Source organism: Myotis daubentonii, chromosome 15, assembly GCF_963259705.1.
Source record: "Myotis daubentonii chromosome 15, mMyoDau2.1, whole genome shotgun sequence".
Classification (NCBI taxonomy): domain Eukaryota; kingdom Metazoa; phylum Chordata; class Mammalia; order Chiroptera; family Vespertilionidae; genus Myotis; species Myotis daubentonii.
Genome location: NC_081854.1, coordinates 6,782,561 through 6,794,899, shown reverse-complemented (window position 1 = coordinate 6,794,899; position 12,339 = coordinate 6,782,561). Strand labels below are relative to the sequence as shown.

The following is a 12,339-nucleotide window of genomic DNA, read 5'->3' as shown; positions in this document are numbered from 1 at the left end:
TCTCTGACATCCTTTAGGTCAAACCAGCTGGCCCCCACCCGTGCACCAGGCCTCTATCCTATATAGTAAAAGAGTAATATGCAAACTGACCCTAAAAGCAGAAGGACTGGGAATGACTGGTCACTATGACACACACTGACAACCAGGGGGCAGAGTCTCAATGCAGGAGCTGCCCTCTGGTGGTCAGTGCGCTCACACATGGGGAGCTCTGCTCAGCCACAAGCCAGGCTGATGGCTGCCAGTACAGCGGTGGTGGTGGGAGCCTCTCCTGCCTCACCAGCAGCACTAAGGATGTCCAACTGCATCTTAGGTCTGCTCCCCACTGGCAAGTGGACATCCCTCGAGGGCTGCCGGGCTGCCAGAGGGATGTCTGATTGCCAGCTTAGGACCAGTCCCCTGGGGAGCAGGCCTAAGCCAGCAGGTGGTCATCCCCCGAGGGGTCCCAGACTGCGAGAGGGCACAGGCCGGGCTTAGGGGACCCCCCCCCCACAAGTGTACAAATTTTTGTGCACTGGGCCTCTAGTTTTTAATAAAAACTCTCAGTAAAGTGGGAATAGAGTGAACATATCTCAACATGTTAAAGGCCATATATGACAAACCTACAGTCAACACCATTCTCACTGGGCAAAAACTAAAACCATTTCCCCTAAGAACAGGAACAAGACAGGGATGTCCACTTTCACCACTCCTGTTCGACACAGTATAGGAAGTGCTAGTCACACTGACCAGATAAGAAGAAGAAATGAAAGTCATCCAAATTGGAAAAGAAGAAGTAAAACTGTCATTATTTGCAGAAGACATGATATTGTATATAGAAAACCCTAAAGACTCCATCAAAAAACTACTGGACTTAACAAATGAATTTGGCAATGTAGCAGGATACAAAATTAAGACGCATAAACCTATGGCTTTTTTATACATCAATAATGAACTCAAAGAAAAAGAAACTAAAAAAAAAATCCCATTTATCATTGCAACAACAACAACAAAAATATCTAGGAATAAACTTAACTTAGGAGGTAGAAGACCTACACTAGGAAAAATACAGGACATTGAAATATGAGATAGATAGAGGAAGACATAAACAAGTGGAAGAATATACCGTGTTCATGGATTGGTAGAATCAACATCATTAAAATGTCCATACTACCCAAAGCAATCTATAGATTCAATGCAATCCCCATTAAGATACCAATGGCATATTTCACAGACCCAGAACAAATTCTCTAAAAATTCATCTGGAATAAAAATAGACCCCAGAAAGCTAAGGAGCACCAAACAGAGATGAGTGGTAAGGAGCAGCAAGCAGGCAGGCAGTAAGGAGTGAGGGGTCCCGGACTGTGAGAGGGATGTCTGCCTGCTGGCTTAGATAGGGAATGGGCCTAAGCCAGCAGGCAGACATCCCCTGAGTAATCCCAGATATTGAGAGGGTGCAGGCCCAGCTGAGGGACCCCACCCTAGTGTGCAAATGTTGTGCATCGGGCCTCTAGTATGCATGCAAGATCCTTGGTTAATCTCTTCCCACCCCCAACCTCCATTCCCTCTGAAATTGTTACCATCCCTGAGGATGGAGGTCCCTTAGGGTGGTGCTCCTCGCTCCCTGCGTCCCGCTGGGAGCAGAGCCTACCCAGGCAGAGCCCCAGAGGCTGGAGAGCCCACCATGCTCTGGAGCAAGGAGGAGCCTGTCCCGTGATATAACGGTGATGAAGAAAGCCTTCCTGGCTCCCAGACAGCCGACAGGAAGCCCATGGAGTTTATTCTTTTTGAAATCTGCTCATTCCTCTGCACTTTCTTCCCCACCACACCCTACTGTGCAGAGAATGCCACCCTCGGTTTCCCAGGTGTCTCACCTGCGGGTCTCCCCTTGAGGCCCTCGGTGTGTGTGAACACACAGAACCCTCCCCTCCAACCCGGGGGTGAGTGACACCCCATTCCACATCACAGTCCGTCCCAGGGAGCTCCAGGTTCCAGAACACTTGTTGTGTCTCCAAAGGACAGAGACTCTGGGGCAGCGTCCAGGGCTGGCATGTGTCCTTGTGAGTGGAGAGTGGTGTCCAGTGCATGGCTGCTGATATGGGAATGATCACTGGCCTTCCCCGTCTCCCATGTTCCCACCTCTGGCTGGCTGACCTCCACAGACATCTGCAGCCTGTGACTAGGGCGTCTGGCCACTTTTATTTTTGCAGAAAATGATCTCCAAGGGGAAGGGCATGCCGGGGAAACAGGAGGTGGGCTGAGGTCCTGCCTGGGTGTGATTTGATGCCTCTCTCACCCTCACTGGCCTCCGGGTTCCCAGGAGTGGACGTGGGCAGGGGGTGGGTGATCTTCAAGGGCTGTCCAGGTCCTGAGGGTATCAGAGCCCAACCTTTCTCCTCTGATGAAGGTCACTGTTGTGCTCTCACGCTCATCTTCCTGTGCTGCTTTCTGTCAATCTTGCAACATTTATTCTAGTTTCTCATAGAGGAACCCTGAGAAACACAGTTCCTCAGTGGGAACTTGTTACCCTGACCCCAGGCAGGCTGCTGTGGGGCCAAGGTGGGCTGCAAGAGGGCCAGAGTGCGCTCAGGGTGGATAATGAGGACGGTCACCCAGGTCTCTGTGCAGTGGGGGCCCTCCCCACTCTGTGCAGAGGGGACGAGCTCAGGCGCTGAGGTTCCTCCTCTGTGGACGGGGAGGCCCTGTGCTGCTCCCCAGCTTTCCTGGTCACTCTGCAGGCCCCTCCCACTGTCTTGCTTCTCTTTTTGCCCACAGGAGCCCAGATGCCCTCAGAGATGCTGTGGCTGCTGCTGCCCCTGCTGTGGGCAGGTGAGTGCCCGAGGGGAGGGGGCCGGCAGGGCGGGGGCTGCAACTGACCCTCGTTTCCCTGCAGGGTCCCTGGCTGATAGGAAAGGATACAGTCTGACAGTGAAGACGCCTGTGACTGTGCTGGAGGGCCTGTGTGTCCAGGTGGACTGCAACGTGTCCTATGCCCAGGGTGGATGGACTGACTCTACACCAGCTCACGGCTACTGGTACCGGGGACAGGCAGATACACCTGAGAAGGTTTTAGTGGCCACAAACAACCCATCTCATAAAGTGCAGGAGGAGACCCAGGGCCGATTCCACCTCCTCGGGGATCCCAAGACCTACAACTGCTCCCTGGACATCAGAGACGCCAGGAGGACAGATAATGGAATTTACTTTTTTCGGGTGGAGAGAGGAAATTCTGCTATATATTCTTACACAAAGTACAAGCTCTCCGTGGAAGTGATGGGTAAGGAACAGGCTCCAGGAGAGGCCTTGGGAAAAATTCACGGTGGCCCTGGGCAGGACTGGTATGGGACCCCATCCTGGGAGGGGGTCGGGGTACATCCTGTTATTCTGAGAGGCAGGAGCTGTACCCAAGCTGAGGCTTCTCTCAGGGCCGCACCTGGGACCCTCCCTCCTGATCTCCTGTCTCCCCCTCCTCATCAGCCCTCAGCCACACACCCCACATCCTCAACCTGGAGACCCTGGAGAGTGGCCGCCCCAGGAACCTGACCTGCTCTGTGCCCTGGGCCTGTGAGCGGGGCACGCCCCCCATCTTCTCCTGGACATCAGCTGCCCACAGCTCCCTGGGGCCCAGGACCCGCCTCTCCTCTGTGCTCACCCTCACCCCACGGCCCCAGGACCATGGCACCAACCTCACCTGTCAGGTGCATTTTCCTGCTGCTGGTGTGACCGTGGAGAGAACTATCCAGCTCAGCGTCACCTGTGAGTGCTGGGTCGGAACACCAGGTCCCTGACGGTGTGCAGAGCAGGAGGGCCAGGCAGGTGTGCTGGGTGCTTTGTCCTGGAGGCCTGGATGTGTAGGGGACCTGGAGCACAAAGCCCTGCCCCTCTTGTATTTATGTTGCCTCTGGGGGTGGGCGGGTGCCACCTTCACCTGTCAGGTGGCCTTGCCTGGGGCCAGGGTGACCACGATGAGGACCATGCACCTCAACATGTCCTGTGAGAACTGGACCAGGATGTGGGGTTCCCGATGGGGTTCCCGAGGGCAGCAGAGATGGAGGTAGAGGACCTCAGACAATGGGTGCAGGGTCATGAACCTGGTCTGGGAGGGGATCAGGGGGATGCCTGCTCCCACCCTGTCCCCATTTAAGCAGCTCCTGGGGACCCAGAGCCAACGTCTGCCCAGCCCTCACCACTGACTTTGGTCCACCTCCTCTTTCTGTACCAGACTCTCCACAGAACTTGACCATAACTGTCTTCCAAGGAAATGGCTCAGGTAGGAGGGAGACCGTCATGGGCTGTAGGGAGGAGGGCCTCTCCCGGGTCAGGGCAGGACAGGGCCAGTCCTTGCCTCATCCTGGACTCACCCTGTGACCAGACATCCTCAGTGGTCCCTCTTCTTTCTCAGTCCCCGTGGTTGGTCTCTAAGCCCCTTGCACCAGGAGAACGAGGCACCGTCCACATGGCTGAGCCGCCACTCGAGGCCCCTGGTCCTCCATCTCCTGACAAGTCCTCCAGGCTCAAGTTTTCATTTTCCTCCAGTAGTTTAATTTGTGTATTTTCCAACAGGCAATATAGTCACACTAGAGCCCAGGTGCAGGAAATTTGTGCACAGGGTAGGGTCCCTAGGCCTCCCCACCTCGCTGCCTCCTCTTTCCCCACTCCCTCAGCACCAGGCCATCTCCGCCACTGGTCACCTGCCATGTTCTGTGCCACGCCCTGGTGGTCAGTGCATGTCATAGGAAGCGATCAAACTCTTGCTCTCCCAGTAGAACTCCTGAGGGGACAATTTGCATATATATATACTAGAGGAGGCCCGGTGCATGAAAATTTGTGCACTGCGGGGTAGGGGCAGTCCCTCAGCCTGACCTGCCCCCTCTCACAGTCTAGGAGCCCTCAGGGGATGTCCCCCTGATGGCTTAGGCCCGCTTCCCGGGAGGCGACTGGGCTGATCAGGGGAAGGCAATGCCCCCATCACACCACTGCTGCTGCCACTGCTGGCCCGTGTGGCTGTGCGGCCTGAGCCCTGGGCCTCGCAGCCACTGTGGCTTTGTCCAGATGGACGTCTGGATGGACATCTGGAAGATGTCCGCCCTAATTAGCATATTACCCTTTTATTAGTGTAGATGGGCAAAAATGGAAAGGCACTGAAGTCTGTCCTCAGATGCCTGCTCACCTCCCTGGAAGTGAGCAGTGTCCACACGCTGGTGTGAGCCTTGGGTTTGTTCACTTGAAGGATCTCACAGGTCCTTCCCCATCGGTAGGACTGACGTCTCCATCCTCTCCGTGCCTGTGCAGTATTCCACAGCATGGCTGGATTCTGGTTGTGTGCATATATTTTTTTAAAAAATATATTTTATTGATTTCAGAGAGGAAGGGAGAGGGAGAGAGATAGAAACATCAATGATGAGAGAGAATCATTGATTGGCTGCCTCCTGCACGCCCCCTCGACTGGGGACTGAGCCCCAACGCGGGCATGTGCCCTTGGCCAGAATTGAACCTGGGACCCTTCCGCCCATAGGCCGACGCTCTACCCACTGAGCCAAACCAGCTAGGGCTGCGTGCACATCTTCTAGTAACGGAGACCCAGGGCATTCATCTTACTCTGCTAACCTCAACACTGCAACAAATAATCTGCCTCCACTTTCACAACCCTGTGTGTGTGGGGTCAGTTCCTAAAAGCAACACATAGCTACCAGTACTTCACACGTTCTTTGCAAGTTTGAGGGAAGTGGTCAGGTTGTTCTGCACGGAAGGCAGACAAGCCTGCGGTCCCCCCAGCCGGAGGCTGTGTGTCTGTTCCTCTCCCCAGCTCTCCTCCCGCATCCTTCCGCTTCCTCTCCACCTCGCGGTCACTCTGACCCTCTGTCTCTTCTTCTCCAGCACCCACAGTCCCAGAGAACGGCTCATCTCTTTTGGTCCTGGGGGGCCAGTCCCTGCGCCTGGTCTGTGTGGTCAACAGTAACCCCCCTGCCAAGCTGAGCTGGGCCAAGGGGAACCAGAACCTGAGCACCTCCAGTCCTGGGGTCCTGGAGCTGCCTCCAGTGAAGGTCGGGGATGAAGGGGAGCTCACATGCCGGGCCCACAACTCTCAGGGCTCTCTGCACTCCTCCCTGCGCCTCTCTGTACAGAGTGAGTGCCCCAGTGGATGGGGGGGGCGGGGGGGGGAGTCGCTGCAGGAAACCAGCACCCGCTCCATCCTCACAGTCCACCCTGCAGCCCCCTGACCTTCAGAGAGGAGGTCACCTCTGCTCTGGGCTTAGCTGTGAAAGCCTGTAATTTCCCTGGGATTGAAAGTGCCCCTGCCCTCTTCCTGCCTGGCCAGCCCTGTCGGGGTGGGGCGGGGGGCCGGGAGAGAGAAGCCAGGGGCAGGAGGTGGGTTTGGGAGAGGGGCTGGGGCTTGGACAGGGTTGTCCCTGGACTCATGGTCCTTGCTTTTTGGGGGCCAGAGGAGGGTCAGGCAAGCGAGGCACTCCTCTTGGGCACAACATCTAAAGAAACCTCAGCAACGAAGAGGAAGGTGACCACAGTGCCGTGTTTCTTGTCAATAAACACTGAATGCAAAGTGAGCCCCACAATGAACAAAATCTCCATGCCCCCCCTACAGGCAGGCTGCCACCCAGCTCTGGGCGCCTCACTCGCCTCACCCTGATCTCCACCCCCTGCCCTGTTCCTGTACTCTGCACCCTGCAAAGGGACCAGAAAACACACGTCTGGGGTCCCTGCTGGGTGTGGGAGGAGGAAAGACAGTTCTCAGCGGGGAATCCCCCCCTCACCCCATAATCCCATCTGTCTGCAGGGAGTGTGGGGCCATCATCATCATCATCATCGTGCTCATCATCGGGAATGGTGCTGGGGGCAGTCGGGGGAGCAGGTGCGACCACCCTGCTCTTCCTGGCCTTCTGTGCCGTCTTTATCATGTGAGCACTGACCTGGGGAGGGAGGGAGGGAGGGAGAGCCCTGGGCTGGGAGGGCAGGAGGTCAGGGAACCCCTGAACCCAGAGCTGGAGGGACTCAGGGGGGAAGGGGGTGCCGACCCTGAAACCCGGGCAAGAAGAGGGTCCCTGGCACCTTGGGTGGGTGCCACAAACCTCTGGCTCCAGGAGCGGGGAGCTGCATTCTCAACCCTGGACCCACCTCAGTCACCCCTCCAGCCCCTTAAGAGAGAACAGAGGAGGGTCGGTCTGCCCACCGCACCCTGGACGGGGGGACTGAAGGGAATCTGGTCTCTCCACACAGAGTGAGGTCCTGCAGGAGGAAAGCGGCAGGGGCAGCAGCGGGCACGGGGGACACGGGCACGGAGGGTGCAAACGCCGCCCAGAGGCCAACCCCTCAGGTGAGTGACCTGGGCATCTTGTGATCCGGCAGCCCCCATGGACACCTCCCCCAGGAAGGCCCCCTGGGTTGCCCTGCTCAGCATGGCCAAGTTGCTCTCCTCAACTCCTCCTCCCTCTAGACTCCCCATCTTGCTCACAGCACGACAGCCCCCTCCTCTTTTATTTAAGCCAAGAATGGAGGACTCACCTTCTCCCTGTCCTCTCTTTCTTCTCCTGCTGCCCCCAAATCCACCATGTCTCTTCTATTTTTCCTCCTAAGAACAGCCAGCATTGGTCCCCCTCTCTCTCCATCTTAGTTTGTTTGTTTTGTTATTCCTCACCTGAGGATATTTTTCTCATTGATCTTTAGAGAGAGTGGAAGGGAAGGGGAGAGACACAGAGAGAGAAACATCAATGTGAGAGAGACACATCTATTGGTGGCCTCCCGCACCTGCAACCAAGACACGTGCCCTTGACCGGAATCGAACTTGCTAGGTTGAGAACCACTGCCCTACACAGAGGGATTGTCCGAGGGCCTACGGACATCTGCTTGCCCTCATTGCCTGGATCCGAGGCTGGCAAACGTTTTCTATAAAGGGGCAGAGAGCAAATCTTTTTGGCTTTGTGGGCCATACAGTCTTTATTGCATTCATTTTGATTTAAACATTAAAATATAATTTCTCTCTATTATGAGGCTTTTGGGCACTGCGTTTTTAATTGGCATTAACTTGCCCTAACTGGTTTGGCTCAGTGGATAGAGCATCGGCCTGTGGACTGAAAGGTCCCAGGTTCGATTCCGGTCAAGGGCATGTACCTTGGTTGCGGGCACATCCCCAGTAGGGGGTGTGCAGGAGGCAGCTGATCGATGTTTCTCTCCCATTGATGTTTCTAACTCTCTATTCCTCTCCCTTCCTCTCTGTAAAAAATCAATAAAATATATTTAAAAAGAAGAAAAGAAAACAATTATTTTTTAAATCTTGGGATAGGCAGAAAGATATACCCAAACCAACTAACCAACCAAACAAACAAATAAGTCAATAGAATGTACAAAATAGACACGTATTTTGGGAGAAACACAGGGTATGGGGGATAGGGAGTGCTGGGGAAATAGCTTATGAAGGTATTATTATTTATTATTATTATTATTATTATTATTATTATTATTATTATTTGTCATGGTAAAAAAGTAACATAAACATACCCGCTTAATCATTTCTAAGAGTGCAGTTGTGCAACATATTTCTAGAATTCTTTCCTCTTGCAAAACAGGAACTTGTAACCCTTGAACAACAACTACCACTTCCCCGACTAGGTCAGCCCCTGGCAATCACCATACATTCTGTTTCTATGGGTTTCACTTCTCTGGGCACCTCACTGCATCGAGCTTGTGTCTTTTCTGCGACTGCCTCATTTCACTCAGCATCATGCCCTCAAGGCTCACCCATGGGGTTGCCTGTGGCAGAATTTCCTGCCTTTTAAAGTCTTAATAATATCCCGTTGCATCTGTATGCCATATCTTCTTTTCCTCCTCATCTGTTGATGAGTACTTGGGTTGTTTCCAGCTCTTTGCTCTTGTGAATAATGCTGCAATGAACACTAGAGTGCAAATATCTCTTTTAAAAAATATATATTTTATTGATTTTTTACAGAGAGGAAGGGAGAGGGGTCGAGAGTTAGAAACATCAATGAGAGAGAAACATCCATCAGTTGCCTCCTGAACACCCCCTACTGGGGATGAGCCCGCAACCAGGGTACATGCCCTTGGCCGCAATCGAACCCGGGACCCTTCAGTCCGCAGGCTGACGCTCTATCCACTGAGTCAGGGCTGCAAATATGTCTTGAAGATCTTATTTTCAATTCTTTTGGGTACTCATAAATGGGACTGCTGGGTCATATGGTAGTTATGTGTTTTTTTTAACGTCCACACTATTTTTCATAGCGGCTACACCATTTCACATTTCCGCCTGCATTCCAGAAGGGTCCAATTCCTCCATATCCTTGCCAACACTTGCTATTTTTTTTCGTTTTGCTTCATGTTTTGTTTTGTTTTTTTCCTTCAAATTGGGCCTTTATTAGAGACATGTAAGCGTTACATCACCTAAGGATAAAAGAGGTAAGCATGGCTAATTCATCTTGATTTGCTCCGTTTTTGATGGTGGCCATACTGATGGAAGTGAAGTGACTTCTCATTGTTGTTTTGATTTGCATTTCTCTGATGATTAGGAATGGTGACCATCTTTCCACAGTTTTCTAGCCAGTTGAATATCTTCTTTGGAAAAAATGCCTAATTCAAATTCTTGGTCCATTTTTGAATAGTTTAAATTTTTCAATATGTTTTTATTTTTATTTTTTTAGAGAGAGATGAAGGGGGGGAGGGAGAGAGCAAGGGATACACCCACGTGAGAGAGAAACATCAATTAATTGGCTGCCTCCTGTATATGCCCTGACTGGGGGGGTCAAACCCACAACCTGGTTATATGCCCTGACCGGGAATCGAACCGGCGACCTTTTGGTGCATGGGATGACGCCCAACCCACTGGGCCACACCAGCTGGGCGACTCAGACTTCCTTTTCTTTCCCTCCACACAGGGTTCCCTGAATGAATCCCAGCCAGACAGCCGCCTAGAGCACCTTCCCCCACCTCTGGCTGTCCCCTCCTCAGGGAAGAAAGAAGAGATTCAATACGCAACCCTCAAATTTCATAAGATAAAGCCTGGGAACCCTCAGGAACAGGAGGGCGGCACTGAAAACGAATACTCAGAGATCTTGATGTGAAAGTGGGAACTACGGAGAATTAAAAGCCCTCTGGGTGGCCCTAGCCAGTTTGGCTCAGCAGATAGAGCGTCGGCCTGCGGATTGAAGGGTCCCAGGTTGGATTCCAGTCAAGGGCCCGTGCCCGGGTTGTGGGCTCAATTCTCAGCAGGGGGTGTGCAGGAGGCAGCCGGTCCATGATTCTCTCTCATCATTGATGTTTCTATCTCTCTCTCCCTCTCCCTCTCTTTTCCTCTCTGAAATCAATAAAGTAAAATAAAAACCCTGAAACTAAAAAAAAAACACAAAACAAAACAGACAAAACCCTCTGGGTGATGAATTAAAAGTATGGTGGAAAGAACACTGGCTTTGGAGTTGTGAGTTCAAATCCACACTCCGCCCCTTTCCTGAGTAAAGTGACAGACGAGTCCCTGCCTCCCTGTGCCTCCGTTTCCTGGCCCCTGGGACCAGCGGAGAAGCCCCACCTGAAAATTTGTGGTGAGAATTCTGGGAGTGAAATCCTACCAGAGCACCTGGCTCAATGTGTGGGCTGCACACGTGCTGGGTCCCTGGGCTTTGCACGGAAAGGTCCTACCGGGAATTTCTCCTGAACCCTGGAGGGGACCAGCACCAGTCCCTGCACCCTGAGGTTCCTCGTCCTGGAACGTCCCACCCAGCCTTTATCTGCTTCAGTCTTTGAAAGTGGAGCTCAAGGGATGCACTTGGAGCAGGTGGATCGAGGTTTGGAAATGGCGAATCTTACATGTGATATAAGTGGTTTCTATAACTGGGATCATACAGCCTGTCCTCCATGTCTGTTTTTCTTAAACTTGGCCTTGCATTTGTTGAGGATCCCACTGTGGGAGCGTATCATGGTTTGTGTACCCATATTTTTCTACGGACGGACGTTTGGTTGGTTTCCAGTTTGGGGCGATGACGCATAAAGCTGCTGTGAGCATGTTTGTACCTGACTGTTTCAGGTTTGTTTTTGTTTCTCTCAAGTGTTGCGGGGGCAGGGCCAAGAGGAGAGTCACATGTTGGGAGCGGGAGGGTCTCTGGGACCTCCCCATAGGGACCGTCACCCAACAGGCAGCTAGATAGATGGGTGGCCTGGAGCTCAGGAGGAAGGTGGCGACGGGCAATGGACAGTGGGAAACATCGGGGTCCAATGATCCTGAGAATGAACACCTACTGATGTGGGTTGGATTGTGTCCTCAGCGCTAAGACCTGAAAATGGGATTTTATTTGGAGACTAGAGGCCCGGTGCATGAAATTCGTGCATGGGGGGTGTCCATCAACCTGGCCTGCACCCTCTCCAATCCAGGACCCCTTGGGGGATGTCTGACTGCTGGTTTAGGCCTGTTCCCATGGGCCGAAATAAGCAGTCAGACATCCCTCTCGCAATCCAGGACCACTGGCTCCTAACTGCTCACCTGCCTGCCTGCCTGATCACCCCTAACCACTCTCCTCTGCTGGCCTGATCACCCCTAACTGCTCTTCCCTGCTGGTCTGATTGCCCCTAACTGCTCTCCTCTGCTGGCCTGATTGCCCCTAACCGCCTCTGCCTCAGCCCCTGCCACTATGGCTTTGTCCAGAAGGATGTCTGGAAGATGTCCAGTCTAATGAGCATATTACCCTTTTATTAGTATAGATAGGGTCTTTGCAGATGCAATCAAGTTATTATGAGGTCCGACTGGATTAGATGAGAGCCTAAATCCAGCGAACAATCTGCCCCCCCTCCCCCAACACACACACAATGAAGGGAATTTGGACACAGAGACACAGGTAGGGGAAAGCCCACGCGACGCTGGAGTCCGAGATTGGAGTGGTGATGCTGCAGAGCCAGGAAGGCTGAGGAGGCCAGAAGAGGCGAGGAGGGACTCTTCCGGGAGCCTCCCAGGGGAGCGTGGCCCTGCCGAAGCCTTGATGTGGGTCTTCCAGCCTCCAGGGCTGTGAGAGAACACGTTTCCACGGTCTCAAGCCACCCAGCAGCCCTAGGAAACCAGTGCATTTGCTCAGGGCCTCCATGCATCAGGCCTCCGTCTATCCTGTCTCACTCGGTCCTCACCGGGATGCCTGAGGGGTCAGTGCTGTCCCCAGGCACAGAGGAGGCGCCGTGAGCTGCTCGGGGCCACAGGGCAGTCGTCAACAGGAGACCGAAAAAAAGAGGGAGGACAGGAGGGAAGGACAGGAGGGAAGGACAGGAGGGAAGGAGGGAGAGAGGAAGGGAAGAGGAAAGAGAAAGAAAGAAAGAGAGAGAGAGAGAGAGAAAGAAAGAAAGAAAGAAAGAAAGAAAGGAAGG

The 12,339-nt window shown here is 53.2% G+C and overlaps 1 protein-coding gene across 1 annotated transcript; it reads left to right on the top strand.

Annotated features, from left to right (window-relative positions):
* The first annotated feature begins 2,755 nt into the window (after positions 1 to 2,755).
* LOC132216596 (sialic acid-binding Ig-like lectin 8) lies at positions 2,756 to 10,340 on the top strand. Its single transcript, XM_059665892.1, has 8 exons — positions 2,756 to 2,805; positions 2,870 to 3,253; positions 3,454 to 3,732; positions 4,199 to 4,246; positions 5,854 to 6,102; positions 6,770 to 6,890; positions 7,210 to 7,306; positions 9,876 to 10,340. The coding sequence occupies exons 1-8, from the start codon at positions 2,760 to 2,762 to the stop codon at positions 10,059 to 10,061; spliced, it is 1,410 nt and encodes a 469-aa protein (XP_059521875.1). The 5' UTR covers positions 2,756 to 2,759; the 3' UTR covers positions 10,062 to 10,340.
* The last annotated feature ends 1,999 nt before the right edge of the window (positions 10,341 to 12,339 follow it).

Excerpts from the sequence above, each read along its gene's own strand:
- LOC132216596 (XM_059665892.1), top strand. The coding sequence starts at position 2,760 with ATGCCCTCAGAGATGCTGTGGCTGCTGCTGCCCCTGCTGTGGGCAG. Across the intron at positions 3,254-3,453 it reads GCTCTCCGTGGAAGTGATGG|CCCTCAGCCACACACCCCAC; the intron begins GTAAGGAACAGG and ends CCTCCTCATCAG. Across the intron at positions 6,103-6,769 it reads CCTGCGCCTCTCTGTACAGA|GGAGTGTGGGGCCATCATCA; the intron begins GTGAGTGCCCCA and ends ATCTGTCTGCAG.